This window comes from Oryx dammah, unplaced genomic scaffold, assembly GCF_014754425.2.
Source record: "Oryx dammah isolate SB20612 unplaced genomic scaffold, SCBI_Odam_1.1 HiC_scaffold_24, whole genome shotgun sequence".
In the NCBI taxonomy this organism is placed as follows: domain Eukaryota; kingdom Metazoa; phylum Chordata; class Mammalia; order Artiodactyla; family Bovidae; genus Oryx; species Oryx dammah.
In genome coordinates this window covers 28835905-28859275 of record NW_024070208.1, presented here as the reverse complement: position 1 = coordinate 28859275, position 23371 = coordinate 28835905, and the positions used below count along the sequence as shown (strand labels likewise).

Sequence of the window (23371 nt, the reverse complement as noted above, 5' to 3'; positions counted from 1 at the left end):
GGAAAATTCTCATTGCTAAATTTATCTGGCCCCATAACACTATTTAGCAGGCTAGAACAAAATGGTATTAGACTATTAGCAATAAGATACTTCTTCCAAAAGTGATGTCACACCCTGTTCACCCATCTTCATCGTATTCAACCCAGAGGCAAATCGGGCAAGATCCTGAATGCCTAAGTTAGGCCAAGTGAGCCAGAAACTTAATGTGAATCCAAGCCAAGAGACCAACTTGGAACAACAGTGATGCCCTGATCTTTGTGAAATGCAACCCTCAGAAAGATTTTTATCTTCAAGAGATGGAATTTCCTAACTTAGCAGCATGGAAACACTCAATTTATCAAAAAACAAAACTTTTTTAAAAGCACTTATTCAGCAACTTTAGCCAAACGGTAGAAATAACTCAGGAAACAGACCCCCAAAACTCCTTGACATGACTTTTTTAATCTAACCCTGTTTGTCTGTTCATCTTGACTACCTATTTTTTTCTAATACATAAAACATCCACATTAGATGAAAGAGAGGTGAGTATACCTCCGCAATGAGAAATTTCAGCCTCAAAACCTGACAGCAATAGAGAGGAAAGAAACTGACCTAAGCATATATAAGAACTAAACAGTAGAGTTACCTGGAGCATTTTGCATGAGAATATATATTGTACTTTTACTATATAGCCCATTGTAATAATTGTGGCTCATGAGTCATTAAAAAAATGTATAATGCATTTTGGAGAGATTTCTATTACAATTACATAATGAAAGTACTGGCTTTTTGAAGGGATAAGTTACAATTATCTGGCAAATTAACTCATATGTCTCTACCTCATACCTAGAAAAGATCAGAAAAATGACTTGTTAATATGTATTTTGGCTGCTTTGTCAAATCCTGAAAATCTCATCATATTCCTTTGTAATTATCCCAGCATAACTCTTATACAATCATTTGGAAAGTTTAATATGCCAAAAATGACTTCTTGTGTTTTTCTTAGTTTTTGTGAACTGTACCTAACAGCATCGGTTACTATAGAAGGACTTTCCTTAGCTACATCGATTTTCAATTGAGAATGAATTGAGAGATGTCATAATTAAAACAACATTTTAAGGTTGTAGGAATTTCCACATCAGGTCAGATTTATGATCCACTGAGGCACTGTTTCTTGCCAATAGTGACTTTTTCAATTTTCATGATGTCAATGTTTGTCTCAGTTCTGCAATAGTAGGCTATAACAAATGCCTCAATTTGGATAATTGTCCAGCACTTTCTAGTCACAAGAAAATGCTTTCACCAATAGGTTCTTGAAGTAATTGCAGTAATATATAGTAATCACAGTGATAAATTCTCAAATGGTCAGTATAGAGTTAACCTTTATTGACTGATGGTACAGTCTTAAATGGGTGTCATACTACAAATTATCATGTTACATTCTTCTCATTAGTATACCAGAACCATTTCTTTATTGTCGCCTTAGAAAATTACTGCTTCCTTTGTTCTCGGTGGGGGGAAAAAAAAGGATGTATGCTTATCTGATACAGGATGGTTATCTTTCTTAAAAAAATAAACTTGAGTAATGTAACAATTCTAATTTTAGATTTTATATCTAGATCCCAGTGGTAAGATATAAAAAATATTTTTTTTCTTTCTGACTTTAGTTGTTAATGCTTAGTTTGGTCTTTAAGTTTTAGCAGAAACACTATTTTCACTCTTACTAGTGATAATGTGCTTAATTCCTATCATTAATGGAGGAAATTTTTTTGCTATTAAGTGATATTCACCCAGGGTCTTAGCACTTTCAAAGTTAAAATTAAAATTAGATTTTTTTAAGGTAAGTTTTGGGGATTAAAGTCTGGTATATTCATTTAAATAGTGATGTTTGTTTTTAAGATTCATAATTTCAAAATTCTTCTCTCTTTATATGATATAATTTTAATGTATATATTGTATATTCTCACTTTAGTGATAATATAAATACTGTGCATTCTATACATTTTAAAGCAGGAGACTGAATAGTTTTTTAGTTACAGTATTTACTAAAGAATATTGAACACTAAAAGCACGGTTATTGAAATTTATTTTTCCCTAAAATTACTTTAAGAGAAAATAACTTTTAAGTATGAGTAGGTTTTTAGATTATTTTTATTTTAAAATAACATGTTTATGTCATTTAGAACTTTTTAAAGTAAAACATAGCCATATTTATTTTTAAATGAAAAATAGACATTTAGCCACTCACATGTGAGAATGTTGAAATAGTAACATATACAAATAACTTGCCTTTCTCTACCTCTCCTTGTTTTAGTCATGGATTAGAAAAGGAAGGCATGCTGTCTAAGTATCATGTGATCTTTAAAACCATATAGCTCTAACCTATAAAGTTACCTTTTCCTTTTAAAGTCTCTCATTTCAAAATTAAAACCATAGATATTTTTTTTGGTGTTTGGAAATAGCTTGAATTAAAAAGAATAGAATGGAATTCTTAAAAAGTCTAGTTTGAAACTGTGGAATTTTATAATCTTGATTGGAAATGTCACTTCTGTCTCTTTGCCATGATGCTTCTGCTTCCTGTCCTTCATCTGTCCCTGGTTAAAGAGCTCTGCTCACCCTTCACGCCAACAGAAACCCCCTCTAGTGTATTCTTTCATTATCCAGCTGAAAAGAGCCCCTTCATTCTCCAGTGCCTGCCCCCAGCCCCTTTAGGTGTATTATTCACATAAAGGGCAGTATGAAATATGATTCGTGTGAAGAATGATCTGGGTTGGGGCATTTCATCTTCCTGAAGGACCAGAGAGATCCAGGAAGAGTCCCAGGTACTTGTTGCTGCTGCTAAGTCGCTTCAGTTGTGTCCGACTCTGTGCAACCCCATAGAGGCAGCCCACCAGACTCCCCCATCCCTGGGATTCTCCAGGCAAGAACACTGGAGCGGGTTACCATTTCCTTCTCCAATGCATGAAAGTGAAAAGTGAAAGTGAAGTCTCTCAGTTGCGACCCCATGGACTGCAGCCCACCAGGCTCCTCTGTCCATGGATTTTCCAGGCAAGAGTACTGGAGTGGGTTGCCATTTCCTTCTCCAATGCATGAAAGTGAAAAGTGAAAGTGAAGTCTCTCAGTCGTGACCCCATGGACTGCAGCCCACCAGGCTCCTCTGTCCATGGATTTTCCAGGCAAGAGTACCGGAGTGGGTTGCCATTGCCTTCTCCAATGCATGAAAGTGAAAAGTGAAAGTGAAGTCTCTCAGTTGTGACCCCATGGACTACAGCCCACCAGGCTCCTCTGTCCATGGATTTTCCAGGAACTTGCTAACATACCTCAAATAATAGTAATGGTTATTATTATTTTTGAAATTATTATTATTCACATGGCTCATGGTCAGTGCTACATTGTTTTATCTTCCCAGTTAAGCTGCACACTGTTCTAAATAGGGTGGGGACTACATTTCACAGCTCATGACTGTCAAAGGCAGCAGCAGAATAGTGGACATTTCTGGATTTCACATCAGATCTCTGTTTGAGTCTCATCTTTGTCACATTGATCTTCTGATCTGTTTCTTCATAAAATGGAAACGCATTCACTACTTATTTGCTGCTCCATTGCCTTCTTAAAATTCTTTTACTCTACACAGCAGACATAAAAATCCATAAATTGTTTAGAAAATATGATTTTAAAAAACTGTTACCAAATGTAACAGTTCCTGCACTCAAGGCAGGAACAAGAAAATGGCCAGTTCTCATGAAGCCCCTTCCACCCAACTTGCCAAACATACACCCCCTGCACTGCCTGTTGGTGAAACTATGTCTGTATATTTACTTTATACATCCTAAAATTTCTGCTCTGAGGTGTTGAGAGTTGTTGTTCCAAACTTCTGAGATTCTGTTAATTGGCCTTCAACTTTTATAAACATAATCACCCTTTCTGATCATGTCTGGTTCCTAAGTGATCCTATGTGGAAACTCAGGGTGATAGACTCAGGAAACAGAATGCAGTGAATCTTAGAAAACTTACCTTGTTTTCCTTTTTTTAAACTAATAGTCAAACCAGCCATCTCAGATATAGCTTGGATAACTTGGTTGTTTCTGTTCCTTTACCCTTCGGCACTTTGACAGTCTACTTTTCCACCCTCTTAGGATCTATTCTTTTTTTAATCTTTTAATGATAATGTTGTGATTAATGTTATTAATATTATTTTACTTTCAAACTGTATAAATACCCTAAGTTCCTTGGGGATCGTCTCTTTTTAGTTGTAAAATCCCATACATGTATTAGACAGCTTAGTCATCATTTAGAAATGATTTGAATTTTCCCATTACTAGATTTTTCCTTCAACCTAAAAAATATTTTTCTCAATAACCACTAACCTAAAACTGTAAAAGAAAGAGCAACAGAAAATTTTGTACGTGGATGTAGAGATATGACTTGTCATTATTTGCTGCTGTTGTCAGAAATACCTGGCCTTCTATAATATATTATTGCTCATCTGTTCACAATTGGATACTTCAGGCCCTTGGGGTCTGTAAGTACCCAGATAATTGCTAAGCCAGAGGAAATGGAGCTTTTCATCATGCTCAATTTAAGAGCTAGAGCATTTTGAAGAGCTCTAAATAACCTTGCATCTTCTCCCTAGCTTGAAGGAGACGTTGAGCATCTGGTAGAATAAAGGAAGAAACAAGATTGGACTCTTACCAAATCCCAAATATCAAGACTTTTATAGAATGCCCGTCATTGTCCTTCAGCTGCTGGGAACGTGGCCCCATCAGTTGCGCTGTCACTCCTGGATGTCGGAGGCCTGCATTTCCCTCACACCCCTACCCATCATTTGACAAATCACTCCTGTCCTCTTCTTAGATTCCCTGCTGTAAAGAAGAAATTTATGGCAGAGCTCAAAGAATTACGGCACAAAGAGCAGAGCCCATATATCGTTCAAAGCATCATCAGCTTGATAATGGGGATGAAGTTCTTTCGAATTAAGATGTATCCAGTGGAGGACTTTGAGGCCTCTCTTCAGTTTATGCAGGTACTGTCTTGGGCGGGAACTTGTGCATCTTCCCTCCTCAGAGTGACTGACCTGAAAGTTGAGAACCCATTCACTAAAGTCCTACTATTTTTTTTCTCAATAATTCATGTGCTTATTTGCTTAGTAGTGTCCAACTCCCTGTGACCCTTTGGACTGCAGCCCACCAGGCTCCTCTATCCATGGGATTTTTGGGACAAGAATACTAGAGTGGGTTGCCATTTCCTCCGCCAGGGGATATTCCCCAACCAGGGATTGAACCCATGTCTCTTTTGTTTCCTGCATTCCTGGCAAGTGGGTTTCATAACCTAGTAATAGACTTTCAGGCATATAATTTCATTTTTAAACTCATATCATCTTTGGAGTAGGTATACAGTGGAATTTTATTTGTAGATTTTTTTTTCTTTTTTTCACTCATTGGTTGCATATTATTCTGTGAATAAAATATGGCTTTATTTTTTACTTTTTAAGATCAATAGCATTGAGTTGGCAGTGTTAACATTTCTAGGCATCAGAACTTTAAGTAATGAAATCTTTTTTATACTTACTGTAAAAATCAACTAAATATATAGGTTTAGGTGTCTGTGACACAGTGTTCACCATTTTGTACTAAAGAATTATTGCTAATAAGGATTATCCCAGAGTACAAAACTGTATTAGATTTCATAAAACTTTAGTATCTGAAGGATTTTTTTTTTCTAATGGTGCTGTGAATTAGATTTAGTGGGAATCTTAATAAAGAGTTTCAATACCAGGGTTATGAGTGGAGGTTGATCCATTTCATATCTGCTAGGATGGCTATAAGCAGAAAGACAGATGACAGCAAGTTACCTGTTGGTGAGGTTGTAGAGAAGTGGTAAACCTCATACATTGCTGGTGGGAATATAAAATACACAAACAGCTTTTGAAAACAGTTTGGCAATTCCTCAAATATTTAAATCTAGAATCATCAATCATCAATCCAGTAATTCCAATTCTAGGTATATATCCAAGAGAAATGAAAATGTATGCCCACACAAAATCTTGAATGTAAGTGTTCATAGAAGCATTATTCCTAATAGCCAATGTCCAGGAGAGGCAAACCCACAGAGACGGGAAATAGGTTAGTTGTGTTGGGCTGGAGGAGGTGACTGTGCTTAGGGCAGGCTGGGCTTCCGACTCACGGGTGCAAAGTTTCTTTCTGTGATAATGAAAAGGTTCTACATTGATTGTGGTGAAAGATTTACAATTGTGAATATACTAAAAGCTATCAAGTTATACAGTTTATAAGAGTGAATTGCATGGTATGTGAACTGTATTCAATAAAGCTGTTTAAAAAAAGAAGAATATAGGCCCATATCAAACTTGTGGAATGCAAGCTTCAGAGCTTAGCAGTTTTGTGACCTTGGACAAGTCACAACCTAACTCCTCCCAGCTTCACTTACCTTTCCTGCAGAGTGGTAACAGTGACCCTCACTTTGGAAGGTGGTTCTGGACATTCCTGGACTCAGTAAATACTATTCTTCTCTCTCTCATGCTAATGATTCATGTATATGTGTACGTGCATCACAATTTGAGATGATATTTACATATGTATGCAAAATAATGTAGGAAAAGGACCATAATTCTGGGATCCATAATGCCCCATTCTGTATAGGGAAAACAGTCTCAAAGACTTTGCATGCCAGCAATGCCTGTCTTGGACTGAGGTCTTAGTATGATATTCATATACTGGGGACTTGAGTAACTGTTGTTGCTGATAGTCTCAATGTGGACTGAAAAAAAGTGATAATAGTTGATATACATATTACATGTCATCAGAAGTACCTGTAGCCTTGGATTCTTCCATGAAAGCTACATCTGGAAAAGACCACAGTAAGTTACAACCCAGAAGGTCAGGAAGGGGAAGGGGGCTGGCAGAATTCTAAACAGGCCAACTCTTCTAATAAATTATTCCCCAGACAACCAAAAGCACCCTTTGGGGTCGGGAGTCCATAGACAAAGACCTCCTTGCTGGAGGAATGCTTCCAAATTTTCCTTGTCCCAGGTGGGAAAGGGAAGCATTCCAGACTTGCTCATGAAACTATCTGAACAATAAACACCTAAAATGTCAAGGCTAACAAGTAAACATCTTTGTGGCCAGGGTTGTCAGGGCCTAAAACAAGTTGAATGTCTTCTGTGTCTCTCCCCATGTTTACCTTCTCTGGGGATCTGTATTTGTGGGTTATTCAAGGACCCAGGGTCCCCCCACATAGTAGCTAGTCAATAGCAATTTGTTGGAAATAAATGAATGAACCAACCAGTAAGTCCGGGGATGAACACCTGCTTACTGGTTATAGATGCTTTGTCCTTTCAGCATTATGATTTTGGGATAGAAATTAGGGGGAGAGTGAGAAAACCAGCCCTGTAACATGTCATTGGAGGCTATTGTGAACTTAAATATAAATGCTGGGCTCCAGTGAATTTTTAAAATTAGATTATGGTGTATGTGATGTTATTGAGTGTTACTGAATTAAGATCTGTTGACTTAAATTTGTTTACCTACAATTTTCTGTGCACATTTCAATCTTTCTCTCTCCCTTGACTCTCTTTCTGCTTCCCAGGAATGTGCACATTACTTTCTTGAGGTCAAAGACAAAGATATCAAACATGCCTTGGCTGGGCTGTTTGTTGAAATTCTTGTCCCAGTGGCTGCTGTAAGTTACATTTTCATTTTAAAGAATCTTTTCAAATTGGATCAGAGAATCAGCAATTTCATTAAGTATAATATGAACATGCATCTCTGTTTCAGGCTGTTAAAAATGAAGTTAATGTTCCCTGCCTCAGAAACTTCGTTGAAAGCCTGTATGATACCACGCTGGAACTTTCTTCTCGAAAGAAGCATTCCTTGGTTAGTAACTATGAGAAAATTCAAAACACAAAACTGCAGTGACCCAGATTCCTAGGCTGAAGTCTGTTTGAGAGTCATCAGAGTTCCGCAGATGGGAGAATTACCTACAGCTCTCTCAAAAAGCGCTAAGTCATGTCCAACTCTTGTGATTCAATGAACTGTAGCCTGTCAGGCTCCTCTGTCCATGGGATTCTCAGAGAGGCAGCATTTCAGAATTTGGAGCTGGTACCTAATATTAAACATTGATTGAATCATGGTAACTGGAGGGAATTAGCCCATGTTACCTCAAGGACCCTAGTAGTCCTAAAGATTCTGCTATTTATGTTCAAGGATTGGTTTAACTTAATTTTTATTTTAATTTGTACTTTTTCCAATCTAGAGGCTAAAGATGCTAATAAAAGTTTCTCTTCTCAAGCCCAAAGAACTTTCACTGGCTAATTCCCATCCTGATTTTCAGAATCAAAATGGAACCAGACAGGAAAGGGAGTTAGAACACAGAGAGTTGCTCATGGAAAAGATTCTCTGAAGGGTGAGAGAACAGTCTTGGGGAATGCTTTTGTGCTGAAAAGCAGCATAGAAGTTTTTAAAATTACATCACCCTTTTTCCTCCATTGTCCATCTCCATTGTCCTCAGAAACACTTGCAAAATGCCCACCTCTGCACAACACCTGTTGGGCCTGGGAGTGTTACAAAGTCTGGGGTGGTGAATAAAGCTCTAGTTTATGAAGTGGAAGATGGTAGACCAGCTGTACCTGCGATAGTATAGAGGAAGCTGGTTGCTTAGGTTGCTGATTTCTAGTATTGTTTATGTTAATCTTTAAAGTATGAACATTACCACCATTATCTGAGCAAATACTCAGAGTTGCTTTGCTAGAAGTGGTGACACATTTGTTCATTTGTCTACATTCTGTGGACTCTGTGACTGCTTGTATTTTGTGTTTAAATTACCAGCTGTAATTAGAGTTGTACTCAGTGATAGTGGTAGTTCAACATCACTTTAAAACTAAGTTAATTTAAAAAAAAAAAAAGGCAAGTTTATGGAATGTTAAGCACTGAATCTCACTGTGGCAATAGTTTTTTTGCTAATTCAAGTTAATGGATAAACCAGTTATATTTTTGTTTAAATCTTCACTAGCCCTTGTTTTGGGGGGAGCCATTAAGGTATATACTATCTGGTTCAGCAAAATGGCAGTGAGTTCTGCATGTATACTGTAAAATCCACCCACCAGCTTTTCTGTCTTCTCCAGTTGCTGCGGGAAACCTGCCCAGTTAAGCAGGAAAACCACAGTAGCACCTCTGTTTATTCGGTTGTAAGCAAATTCCTCCTGCGGTTAAATTTGTCTTGGTGGAGTTTACCAGGGCAATAACATTTCTTTGAGGAATCTTCCTTAATTACAGGAAGATTGCATGCAAAAGAAAATATATACACCTACCTCTAAGACAGGGACAAACTAATAGATGTTTATGAGCAAAAGAAACATTATGAGCAAACATTTTCAAAATCAGTGTGCCTTCCTTTTTTTTTCCAGAGGATTGAGAGTGATCTATGATTGTTTTTTAAATTCATAAGGGAAGACTAAATCAGTGAATCAGATTTCTATTTATGATCCATGAAACTCACTCTACTCTGTACATTGTTGTTTCTGTTTAGTCACTAAGTCACGTCTAACTGCAACCCTATGGACTGAAGCCTGCCAGGCTCCTCTGTCCGTGGGAACTGTCAGGCAGAAATACTGGAGTGGTTGTCATTTCCTTCTCCAGGGGATCTTCCCGACCCAGGGATCATACCCACCTATCCTGCATTGGGAAGCAGATTCTTTACCACTGAGCCACTAGGGAAGACCAGTCCTATACACAACTCTAGAGTATTCCATTTCCATCCTTCTCAGAAATACTTGCAAAATGCCCACCTCCTCGAGGCACCTGTTGGGCGTGAGTACATTACAGAGCCTGGCCCATACGGCGCACGGAGGAGCTGGACAAATGGACGGTGTTACCTGAGTGGTTGCAATTACATCATCCTGTAGCCTCCTCTTCTCTCTCTTCAGGCCTTGTACCCACTGGTGACCTGTCTGCTCTGCGTCAGCCAGAAGCAGCTATTCCTGAACAGGTGGCACGTTTTCCTCAACAACTGCTTATCCAACCTTAAAGTGAGTATTTTTCAGTTCGAAAAACTCTCTTAGGAAAACATATTATGTGTCTGAGGCTGGTGTGAGCTCCTAAGAGTGACTCCTGAGGTTTGCGGGGAAATGATCCTATACTATTGGAATAATGAAAAAGGTATTAATGAGCGTTTTCCTTTTTAAATATAGTCCATTGTAGAAGGTGATTGGGGATAAGAGAAATCATGTCAAATTTGAGGGGGGAATCTTTTAAATTTTTAAAAAAATGTTTATTTTCTTATTGAAGTACAGTTGATTTACAGTGTGGTAAAATCTTGTTAAGGATCACTCGAAAGGTAGAATTAAATGCCCCTTTGTATGTATCTATGTGTATGCATCTGTGCTCAGTTGTGTCAACTCTTTGCAATCCCATGGACTGTAACCTGCCAGGCTCCTCTGTCCATGGAGTTTCCCAGGCAAGAATACTGGAGGGGTCAGGATGGAGGGGACACATATATACCTATGGCCGATTCATAATGCTATATGGCAAAAACTGTCATAATATTGTCAAGTAATTATCCTCCAATTAAATAAATTAAAAAAAAGAATACTAGAGCAGGTTACCATTTCCTTCTCCAGAGGATCTTCCTGACCCAGGGATCGAACCCACATCTCTTGCATCTCCTGCATTGGCAGGCAGATTATTTACAACTAGTGCCTCCTGAGAAGACCGTATGCATCTATGGCCAGGCTTTAAATGACTGAAAAAAGAGGAGGTCACACTTCACTGACAGAAGCAGGTGAAATGATTTCAGAAGCTCACCCAAACCTCCTCCAGCCTCCCTCTGACTCATTCCAGGCTAGGAAAACATTAAGTTGGCCAAAAAGTTCGTTTGGAGTTTCTGTAAAATGTTGTGAAAAAATCTGAATGAACTTTTGGGTCAGCCCATTATTTGCAGAGGGGTTTGCGAGGGAGGATTGACCTACTAACAGAAAGCACTTATTTCCTGTCCCTGTTATTTGTGATTATTTGAAGGTATTCTATTCAAGCCACATGATATTCAGTTATTAATCCTAGATGCTCACTGAACAATGGCTGTTCAGGTGCTGGCTGATGGGAGGAACCAAGGCATGGTCCCTGAAACTGAGGCATGCATGTTCAGTTGCCCAGTTACGTCTGACTTTGTGCAACCCCATGGACTATGTGCCCACCAGGCTCCTCTGTCCGTGGGATTGTCCTGGGATTCCCGAGGGAAGAATACTGGAGTAGGTCGCTGTGCTCTCATCCAGGGGACCTCTTCGACCCAGGGACTGAACCGAAGTCTCCTGTGTTAACTGGAGAAGGAAATGGCAGCCCATTCCAGTATTCTTGCCTGGAGAATCCCATGGATAGAGCCTGGTGGGCTAGTCCATGAGGTCGCAGAGTCAGACAGAACTGAGCGATTTAGCAGCAGCAGCTCCTGAATTGGCAGGCAGATTCTTTACTACTGAGTCACCTGGGAAGACCCTGAAACTGAGGAACTTAGAGTTAAAACAGCCATAATGAATAGCTTTTAAATTGCCTTAAAATTTGAACATGGTGAACAGATTTTAAGTTTTAGTGACCTGTTGATAAAAGTCAACTAAGTGAACCCCATGTCTAATGTAAGTGCAAATAGCACCTAATTATCATAATTGTTCTCCCTTGTGTCCAAAGATACTGAATTCCTTTTATAATTTTAATGCTTCTTCAGAATTTTTAATATATATTTATTTCTAAAATCCTGTATGTGCTTGTATATGCTGCCTTATCTTTTTTATTTTAAGACACTTTAATTTAGTGAAGTGGTTAAGATTAATTATATTATTTTGGCATTTACCATCATGACACAGTAATCTGCATTGGAGCTGTTTGAAGCAGTAGCTAGGTACTGGCTCTGAAAGCTGATTGTGAAATCCAAGATGAGAATCATTTATTTTCTTCAAATTGGCAGGGAAATATAATAGCAGTGGATATAGAATTAAGCCTTTAAGAATTCTGGAAAACAAAGTGCTTTTCAGGATATCAACTATTATATAATGGCCACTTTCAGATGTTTTGTTCAGGGAGTTATCCATCTGTCATATGCCTCTAACACACAGCTTAATGTCATTTTTTGTTGTTACTTCCTAAAACTTTTATGTTATTCAGTTATTTTAGTTAAACATGTTTTTTTCTTCTACATTTTACATAAAGAAAAAAGGTCATTTTGTTCAAAAAAAAAAGAGAGACTTGATTAAGAATGTTCAGTTTTCTGTATTTTTTATGCTAAATGTTTGTGATGAATTTTAGTTCGTATCAAAATAGTGTTTTGCATTAACATTTACTATTGTGGCCCAAAAGACCAACATTTTTTTGTGTCCAGAATTGCTTTTGAAATATAGAAGCATAATCTTACTTTGAACTTAATTGCTTTATATTTAAGTATAAATTCAGCCACTTAAAAAAATTTTTATTGAAGCATAGTTGCTATACAATGTTGTGTTAATTTCTACTGTACAGCAGAGTGAACCAGCTATACATACACATATATCTCCTCTTTTTTTTTAGATCTCCTTGCCATTTTGGTCACCTCTGAGCCCTGAGTAGTATTTCCTTATTTTATACAGTAGGTTCACATTAGTTACCTATTTTAATTGCTTTACACTTGGAATACTATGTGAAGGTCTGGTGGAAGCCCACCAAAAAGACTTAGTAAGAGAGTTACACACAGCCCTTGAGAGAAGGGCTGCACACTGATGATGTTTCCCCGTGTGACTATTTCAAGCGTCAGGATTTCCCAATGGGGAAAGCAATAAGATCAGAAAGGTACTCGAAGTGGGGAAGATAGGAAAGTCAGTTACATAAAAACTAGATCTAGGGTGCCTGTTCTCAAAGAGCTTGGTGTTTCAATGGGGGATGTGTAATGAAGTTTCAAAACACATGTGGCAGATGAGGGACGTAAAAGCTGGGAGTGAGGAGACACCGTGCCATTTCTACAGGTCAGGTGCCCAGTGAAGCATGAAACAGGTAGTTATTGGGCAAAGGAAAGGCAATGATACTTCACTTTATGGGTAGTAAATGGTCGAAATTCACCTCCTCAAGGGTAAAAGGTATAGAAAATCATTGATGAGCTACAGTTGAAATAAAATTGTAGCCCATGTATTTAGAACTCAACCCAGTAAGGATTAAATGGGACCATTTAAAATGTCATTAATATACAGAAAACCTTCCAAACCTCCTCAAGAGTCCTCAAGAAATACCCGAGGAAAAGCTAACATGGTTTCAGGAGCACACTTTGTCTTGAATGGCTTCAGTATTTTGTGGGGTTTAAAGCCAACCATATCATTTCAAAAAGGACCTCCAGTCCAGCTCTTTCCTCTGTTCACTGTCCCTTGCTGCCCCGCACCCCCTACACATGCTCAGGTATAATGAGCCCAGTGTTTGCCCCCTGCGTGTTGAACTTGGTAGCCACCTTTGATGTGTTCTGTCGGGGAGAGTTGTCAAGGTGGCAGCGTGACATAGGGCAGAGTAGAAATGTGTATGAGCATGAAAAATCTGCTATTAAAGTAAACAAGGTCTCAGATTCAGCGCTCATTTCATGTCAGGGCCCTGGTTTATCCTCAGCATCAGTCTGTCAGGAGCAGGCTGCTTCAGTAACACAAATGTGAAGTCTTTATTTACACTTGTTAACTCGGTCAACCATGTGTTAGCAACCTGCCCTTGTAAAGTGGTGATAAATTTATTACAACTTCTCACCACGACCTTGACATCTTTCATGAACTTCTGGTCAGTGAGGACCAATACTTTATGCTTTTATGAATTTTATGTCAGAATTTGAATATACTGAGCTGTTAAAAAATGCTACATTCCCTTCCTGTATACCCTAGTATATCTAATTCTGAAAAAGGGAAATATGTTTTAAAAACTTGATTTAAAAAATAAAAATAAAAACTTGATTTAATAGTGCTTTCATATTTTGTCATGAATCTCCATTTATTAATAGCTTTTTAAATTGAAATTAAGAGTTCATAATAAGTATGTGCAAGTTTCTTGTCCTTGAAAATGGATATAATTGGAAGAACCTTTACATTTTTTTCTTACAATAATTAATAAATATTAAAATCAGTGAAGTCTTCTTTATTAAAAAGAAAAGAAACCTCAAAAGTTAAGAAATTTATTTATACAATATAGTTAATAACAAGAAGAGGTCTCATTAATTGGAGATTAGTTATGAGCCAGGCCAGCAGTGGCGCCTTTAAATGTATGTCGTGGATTATCATGGCAGTATCATAGCCTGCACTGAATTCCCCATATGCTTTCATGTTATTATTCATGTTTTTTCCAGAAATTTTTCTTAGATGGCAATATTTTTTTAACTTTTCTTTTTATATTGGAGTGTAGCTAACTAAAAATGTTATGATAATTTCAGGTGGACAGTAAAGGGACTCAGCCATATATATATATCCATGTATATATCCATATATATCCATGTATCCATTCTCCCTCAAACTCCTCTCCCATCCAGGCTGTTACATAACATTGAGCAGAGTTCCCCTTTGCTCTCCAGTAGGACCAGTGGGGGAGGATGAGGGAAAGGAAGGATAGTAGGGAGTTTGGGATTTACATGTACATACTGCTGAATTTAAAATGCTCAGAAATATTGAAGGTGTATCATCTGAAGTTTATGCATTAGTCAGCATAGCTTCAAAGTCCTAGAAACCAAAGTACAGAATTAAAAAGATTTCTCTTTTCATCTCAGTCCCTATTTGCACTAAGACTAGAATGCATTCACTTAGTCAGCTGGTCATCAATTCTTCACCAGAAGTGTACCAGACAGTGTTCCAGATGCTGGGAATAAGTGATGAATGAGATAGTGATGCTCGCAGTTCTTTTAGACCTTGTAATTCAGTGGAGGAGACAGACTGGAAACAAGTAAACAGATAAGGACAAAAACTTCAGGTGGTGCTAACTGCTATGAAGAAAATCAAATAGAACATAATGGTAGAGAATCACACATTCAGAATGGTGCAGGGAGGGGAGGGGACAAGAAAGTCTTTTGATTGCCATTAAGAATATCAAAGTTTGGCTGCCATTAATTTTTTTGATGAATCTTATTTTGGGCACTTCATATATCTTCATGTGTCATAATCACAAAGAAGTTAAAGGAGTGCTTTTAACTTTTCATGTAAATATAAGGGTATTAATGATATCTTTATTTTACAAAGGGGAAGCATTGAGTAATATATTAAGGATTCCACAGTCATTGTCTGAATGCATTAAAATGTATGGTCCTATTAAAAACAACTACTCTCCTCTTGGTAAATATGACGTTTGAATGGTACAGTATTAGCTATTTAAAATAGTTTTCAAGAAGTAGTTATTCTGTTTTAATATAACTTTATTTCTATAAACTTGAGAAAATCTCATCTATGTTTTAGATCCATCAAAGGCACATTTCAAAGTGGAATTTATAAATTCTAATGGAACACATACATTGGGTCAGAAAATTAGTGAGCAGATGACAGGTGTGTTACTTACTTTAAATGCCTTTTTTATTCAGCCAGTGAATAGAAAAAATAATCTCTGTAAATTGTTGGTATGGTAATTTTAGAGGTTATCCTAAACTATAGCACATAATGTCATTTGGATAATACAGTCATCAAAAAAATTGAATTATGATCAAAGTAATTTGATTCAGGTATCAAAAGGAAATGCCAAAAAGAAGGAAGGTGTTGACTGGGATAGGCACTGACTTATAGCAGAAAGCAACAGATTTACTTAAGTCCCTTTACTTGCAGTGGAAGAGAGAACTAGAAGAGTTTTAAGTATAGTAAGATCAAAGAAGTCTGGGTGACTGGGTGCAGGGGGTCAACTGATGGATCATGGGAAACATTGGTCTATCCAATGACCCTATCACCAGCCAAGTTATCAGTGATTAATGGCACCCCACTCCAGTACTCTTGCCTGGCAAATCCCGTGGACAGAGGAGCCTGGTAGGCTGCAGTCCATGGGGTCGCTAGGAGTCGGACACGACTGAGCGACTTCGCTTTCACTTTTCACTTTCATGCATTGGAGAAGGAAATGGCAACCCACTCCAGTGTTCTTGCCTGGAGAATCCCAGGGACGGGGGAGCCTGGTGGGCTGCCGTCTATGGGGTCGCACGGAGTCGGACACAACTGAAGCGACTTAGCAGCAGCAGCAGCATTACTGTTAACACTGAATTGCTTTAGCTAAGTCAAAAGATTAAAGTTTAAAGAAGGTTTGGGCAGACTAGGATTGGGATTGGGCAGACTGACATGTCATGTAAAGTCTGGAAGATCCACTCTGAAACCTACTCGTTTCTTGCACAGTTTTATCAATGTAACCTCAGCTCTGCTATAAAGAAATTATTGGTTAATTAATTGAGAAGCATATGCCAATGGAAGAAGAGAATAGTCTTTCAGTCTTGGAGTAGAGATCTTTGACACAGAGGTCAGTGGTTTGATATATAGGTTAAAAATGTCAGCATCCTGAGACGATATAGTAAGTCCTTGTATGTTAGCTGCTGTTGGAATATGAAGGCAGTGAAGAAGTCCTATCTTCAAGCAGAGTACAATCTAGTCGTTGCCAGTAGCGTATTTGAGCAGCCTTCATATAATCTTAAACTGAAGTCATTCATAATTTGAAGACACTTGGGCCAGATTGCCTGGGTTTTAATTCTGGTTCTGTCACTTATTAGCTCCTCTGGGTCTTGACTCCCTCATCCTTAAAAGGACACAGTAGCAGTATCTACTTTGTAGGTTGTGCTGAGAATTAAAAAGAGTTAATATACATACAACTTTGATAACCATGCCTGATACAGTGGGTATCCTATAACATGCACATTCCAGTTTCTGCGAAAATAGTCTTTACTGGAGCAGAAGTCAGTTCCTATCCCAGCTGTCATTTACAGACTTGAAGACCTGAGCCAGTGATTTGACTTCTGTCAAAGACAGAATCCTCCCAGTTGATGTCATGGTCTATGAAAGTACTTTTGAAATAGCAAAACGTGATACAAGTGTGAGATATTTAGTAATATTGTATCATGTCGATTAGCTTCAGCTATGTACTAAGGGTTGCCTTTAGTTCCTGTATAAAGAAATTTTGCTTACGCATCAGGTTGTTCAGCTACTACTCAATTTGCCTTTTTTCTCCAGACTTTAAAATTGTTATTTTGTTTTGGGGTATAGCCAGTTAACAGTGTTATGGTAGTTTCAGGTGAACAGTGAAGGGACTCAGCCATACATATACATGTACCCATCTTCCCCCAAACCCTCCTCCCACCGTTTCTTTTTTAAATTATGTACGAATAACCTGCTGTATGGCACTCACTGAGGGCACAACAGTGAACAACCCAGAAGTCCTGGAGCTCACAGTCTGGTAGGAAACATACAGGAGAACAACATTCTAGAAGACAGACAGCAGGAGCCCTTGGTAATCTCCCCAGGGTGGAGGAAGGAGCGGAGGGGCAGTGGAATGTAACGAGGAGTGACACCTAATGAATCTTGCTGGGGAGTAGGAATTTTCTAAGTAGAACAAGGGCAGGAAGGCATTCCAGGCATTCGATGAATTGCAGAAGGGATGTAACGGCACAGAGCACACCGGAGGCGAAGGCAGGAGGTAGGGATGGGGGAGCCGGGTCATCAGAGGCCCCTGTTGCACCACATCATGGAATTTGGACATTGTCCAGGAGGTGCTGAGAAGCCACTTCTGAACTTGAAATGCAGGGGGAAGTAAACAGTCACAGTTGCAGTTTAAGAATATCATCTGATAGTGCTGAGAATGGAAGAGAAACCAGGGAAATCATGTTAGGAGGGAACTGAGGTGACCAGTCACATCATCTCGGAATGCTAAAAATCAATTACCAGTACAGGAAAACACGGGTAAAACAAAGCAAAACCTGAAGTCAGCCACTTTGCTCTTTGGTCTCTGTGGGAGCAAAAGTAGACTGTCTCAAATGTATTCTTAAGAATGAAAGAACATCAGTCACAATAAGATGCATCAAAAAGATAATTGTGGGTAGAGGGACAGGAAAAAAGTATAAGAGAAGTTGAACAGAAGACAGTGATGCAAATCATTGAAACTGGAGAGTTTAGTTAAGCTCATCAATGAAAGTTAGATGATAACTTGCTCTACTGGGTCATGACTCACAGTGTGAGATAAGGCCCGAGAGAAAATTTTGAATGAAACACTATGCAAACATAAGATTTGTTGTTCAGTTGCTCAGTCGTGTCCCGACTCTTTGTGACTCTTTGAGCTGCAGCACACCAGGCTTCCCTGTCCTTTGCCATCTCCCAGAGCTTGCTCAAACTCATGTCCATTGAGTCAGTGATGCAATCCAACCATCTCATCCGCTGTCATCCCCTTCTCCTCCTGCCTTCAATCTTTCCCAGCATCAGAGATACTTTTATAAGGAAAGAGAAACTCACAAAGGTGGAGATATTCCCACTAGAATGGCAGCTTCCTGAAGTCAGGGACTACATCTCCTTTGCTGCTGGACCTGTGTCTTGTATATAATAATAGTTACTGTGGGCAGGAACTAAATTCCCTTTGTGCGCTAGCTCATTTAGTTCTCTTAACAGTCCTAGGAGGGAGGGAGGGTTAGCATCATTTCACAGACAGGGAAGATCAGGCCCAGAGAGATTATGGAGGGTCCCAGAGGTTGGCCATACCACTCATAAATTAGAGTGAGGATGGATTTAAACCTGGGCAGTGTGTGTCTAGAGGCTGCTTTAAACTAGTGTGTAAGCATGTTAGAGACCTTTGCTGGTCTGGAGGAAGGATAATTAGAATTCCTGACATTTTTAAATGATAGACTATTTTAAATGCAACTTTACTAGTTTAAAGTTCCTGTATGTATCTAAGACATACAACAAATTATAAGTTTTATCACTTGTTTTACTAAAAGATTAAAAAAAAAAACCTTTATGTGTAAATGTATGCTTCTAAAAAGTTGGGACTTTTTTTTTCCTGGAGCTACAAAAGTAGTTATAAAGTTTATTTGGAAGAATAAACATACAGGAATATATGAGAAAACCCTTAAAATAAAAAGTAAAAGAACAGTCGATGTTGGAAGATAGGCCATACTAGATAATAAAACACATCATAAGGCCTCAAAAATTAAAATGATATTTTATCATTTTATTTATTTAGATTAATAGAAGGAAAAAGCCAGAATGAGATCAAAATTCATATGCAAATTTAAAAACTTTTAATAGAAATTTCAAATTTTATAATGATCACATCAAGAAGTTATTTTAAAACTGTTTTGGCATAAGAAATCTATCTTTCCTAAATCTAAAAAGCTACTCCCTATAGTCTTTTGCATCCAGTTTATTTATGTGACTCATCTTTATTCAGCAAGTAGCTTAAAGGTAAACTTATCCTAGATTATATCTAAGCAGTTATGAAATCTTCAAAAATCAGGACCCAAATTATCTACGCTAAGAATAGAACAGCAAAAATGGTTATGACAAGATGAATAAATGAACAGGGAAGAGGAGTAACATAAAAGTGAAAGACCTCTAAGAAAGTGAAGAGTGACTTCTTACCATTTAATCTGCAATCTTATATCTTGGTTTCTGATGTAGAATAAAGACCCCAAGATGGCTCGAGTTGCACTGGAATCTCTGTACAGATTACTTTGGGTTTACATGATCCGAATTAAATGTGAAAGCAACACAGCTACTCAGAGGTAAGGAGCTGGCTTGGGTTCATGGTAACCCCATCACTAAGTTAATGGTAACCACTTCACTCAGCCAATGAAGAGGGTGTTTTGTTCCATTGCTACCCACCCTAACCAAACTAGAAGCTGTTCAAAGCTGACAGCTTCTAAAAGATCTAAGTCCTTTGGACATTTGCAGGCTTTCCTTAGCCATTAGCTCAGCAGCCATTATAGAAAGCCCAGTCTCTACCAGGATTGCCAAGTTCTGTGTCAGGGTTATATTTGCCGCTTTAACAAAGGAAATGGCTATAACTTTCCAGCTGCCCTTAGTTTTCCAGAGAAACTTTTCATAGAGTAATTATGCTAATAGAAAAGAAATGAAGTGGTTTGTTTTCTTTTTCTGAATTCTCTCTGATACTTAGATAAGATGAAGCATCTACCATTTTCCCTTAAAGTACTGGAGCTCAGCCAATCTTGCTTGTTTTCTCTTTTTTTTCCCCCTTATCTTTCAGCCGTCTTATAACCATCATCACAACACTTTTCCCCAAAGGGTCCCGTGGTGTGGTGCCAAGGGATATGCCTCTCAACATCTTTGTGAAAATCATCCAGTTCATCGCCCAGGTAATGGAGACGCTTCTGGGAGTCTTCTAATTGCCTTTAAGTAGCCACCTCCTTCTTAGGAATTACTAACAGACCAAGAGTCTAAAATAATACCTTACATGTATAGACTTTTCAGAGTGATTTTGCAAGTGTTTTCACACATAGCTTATTTTTTTTGCTTCAAAACAAATTGTGGCATGGTGTGCCAAGTGTTTTCAGCATTTGACAAATGAAGGAACTGAGAGACAGGTTTTAAGTGACTCACCTAAGGTCACAGAGACTATTAGCAAAAGAGTCTCTTGACCCCTTGACTGTTTTTTCCTGCTTCTCTGCTCTAGATTCCACAAGTCAGGAGGAAATTGAGTCTGATGTTTGCAGGAAATCAGAAGATGACAGTTACTGAACTTGGATGAGTACATCATAATGCTCTAACTTTCACCCTGTGAAAAAGAAGAATGTAACATGAATAATAGCATTTATCAAGCTAATATCAAGCCAAGAACTGTTCTAAGCGTTTTACACATACTATTAGTTAAGAACTGGGTCCAATAATATTAAACATTTAATGTTAGTTTACTATTTAGACCCAGGACTTCTATTTTTAAAAACATTGTGTGTAAATGGTTTTATCCTCACTTTGACTTCCTTGTGATTTATGGAGAAGCATGAAAAGTCCTTCATTACAGTCTGTCCTCTGCCATGAGCTAGCGTGCATGAGTGCTAAGTTATTTGGGTCATATCTGACTCTTTAGGACCCTGTGGATTGTACCCTGTCAGGCTCCATCTGTCCATGGGATTCTCAGGCAAGAATACTGGAGTGAGTTGCCATGCCCTTCTCCAGGGGATCTTCCCAACCCAGGACTGAACCCACATCTCTCGCATCTCCTGCATTGGCAGGCAGGTTCTTTACCACTACCACCACGTAGGAAATCATGAGCCAGCTCTATACCCTAAAGAAGTCCTGGAACATCTTCATTCTAAGTGTCTTTATTTGTAAAATGTGAATAGGAATGCTTGCCTAGTATCCCTCAGAATGTTGTGTGGATAAAGGGAAATAACAAATGTGAAAATACTGTTGACATGTAATTGATGTTGATATAAAGACATAAGGTTCTATTGCTACTTTATAGGTAATTTAATATATGATATCTCTGTGTGTTTAGTATAATGAAATGCCTCTGTAATATTTGTACTTAGGGAAAGGACATTACTCCATTAAGGACATTAATTCATCCGCTGCTTTGCAGGCAGATGAATTAACAGAACTTTTCTACATTATCATGTGGCTGAGAATGTGATTTGATTATTCTGAAATAGGTTGTTTAAAATGAAGATGACAGATCTTAGTAGTCACTGTCTCAAATTATTAGAATCTGGCTTAAATGTTCTCATTTAAGTGACCTTAATGTGTCATTTGTTGAATATTCATTTCCCTTGCAGGATTGTCTCTTATAAGCCAAAGGATTGGAAATGTTAGATAACAGAAGAAAATGATCATTTTGTAGGGGTATTTTAAAAACTATGTTTTTAAACTGAGTTTTAAGAAGTCAGCATTTGCAGGACTAGGAGGAGGAGTTTGTAGTGTGGATAAGCCCAGATATTCAGAATGTTTTGGTTTGTCATGTTTTGATTTTTAGTTGTTCTGTGTATTAGGGTCTAATTTCGTATATTATAGAATGAGAGCATCTCCACACATCCCATGACAACTGAACCAAAGGTTCAGATGGACCTGGATTTCCACCAGGGATTCTCTGTGATGCATAAAATGAAGCAGGACCTCTCTCCTTTCAGCAGCCACCTGTTGGGTGCATGTGATGAAAACAGACGTTTTCATGTTAAGGGAGTATTTTAACACTTTGTTTTGTTTTCTTTTTCACTATAGGAACGTTTAGATTTTGCAATGAAAGAAATCATTTTTGATTTCCTTTGTGTGGGAAAACCAGCAAAAGCTTTCAGTCTCAATCCAGAGGTAAGAATGACCCTTCTGCGTGTCTTCACTTTGCAGTCTTGGGGAGTGGAGTGAAGGCCATCTTCTCCAAAAAGTCTCCTATTGTTTTCTGTCCATGGTATTTGACAAAAAATAGTACAGCTGGTGGAATTTCAGAAGTAAGATTTTTGGGTGAATAAACTTAGGATGGTTAAAGGTTGATATCATATCATCTTCTCCAAAAGGTAATCTGTCGCTCTAAGTCTGGTGGTTTATTTTAGAAAAGTCAATACTTATAATTTATTTTGATGCAGATTAGCAAATTGAAGAGCTTTGGGAAGTGATGAAGCAGAGAAGAATCAATACATGCAATGATAAAATACTAAAATATAGTGAAATTAGTTAATGTTTGTGTATTTGATTCTGTGGCAGCATCATAGTTCGAGGGCCAGGAAGGTCATGGAAATGAGTGTATAATGGATATGACGTACTTCCTAGAGGGTGGCAAGGGGAGGGGCTGCCTATGCAAATGAAAAGCACACTCAGTTTTGGACCCTGAAAAAGACTGTTAGCCAAGAGAAATATGCCTGGCAAGCGGCCTCTTTGCAGCCTCGTACCTGTGAGATTGTAGAGAGAACACTGAACCAGAAGTCAGCAGAGCTGAATTTACTGCTTGCCACCAGCTCTTCCACCTTTGGTAGCTGTAAGACATTGCACATCATAAAAATTTTTTTAAACGATTGTTCCTGTCGTCACTGTGATATCGTCTGGCTCCTTCATCGTGTCAGTGAGGAAGGAGGCCCAGAGCCCAGAGGGTCAGAACAGGCAGCTGGTTAGCAGCAAAGGGAACTGAGCCTCCCTGTACCCTCTTGCTTCCTCTCACAAACCCTGATTGCTCTTCTTGGTGCTGAGATTGAGCAGCACCTTGAGCCCAACAAACCCCAAATAGGAGTTTGTCTAGTTTTTAATGACATTACAGAAGTCCATAATAGCTGCTGCCAGAGTCAGTGGGCCAGTGAGGGCGGGCAAAGCCAGTGTAAATTCAGGGCATTTTGGCTGAAATGAGGCCCATGACCCACTGACTAAAGAGTCTTCTCTTGCCTAGAGACAGCAGCTCCAAGCTTTTCAGTGGATAAAAGATAGTCTTTTTTTTTTCTTTTTGACTGTGACATATAGCTTAGATTCCCAACT

At 38.4% G+C, this 23371-nt stretch overlaps 1 protein-coding gene across 4 annotated transcripts in view; it reads left to right on the top strand.

Moving 5' to 3' along the window:
• FRY (FRY microtubule binding protein) overlaps nt 1-23371 on the top strand; it is a 323252-nt gene that overhangs the window by 171547 nt on the left and 128334 nt on the right. For all 4 annotated transcript variants that reach the window (XM_040267100.1, XM_040267099.1, XM_040267101.1 and 1 more), the window contains 7 exons: nt 4834-5002; nt 7582-7674; nt 7770-7868; nt 9917-10018; nt 19580-19683; nt 20166-20274; nt 22136-22222. In XM_040267100.1, coding sequence (XP_040123034.1) covers nt 4834-5002; nt 7582-7674; nt 7770-7868; nt 9917-10018; nt 19580-19683; nt 20166-20274; nt 22136-22222 — 763 coding nt within the window. The remainder of the gene's footprint in view (nt 1-4833; nt 5003-7581; nt 7675-7769; nt 7869-9916; nt 10019-19579; nt 19684-20165; nt 20275-22135; nt 22223-23371) is intronic.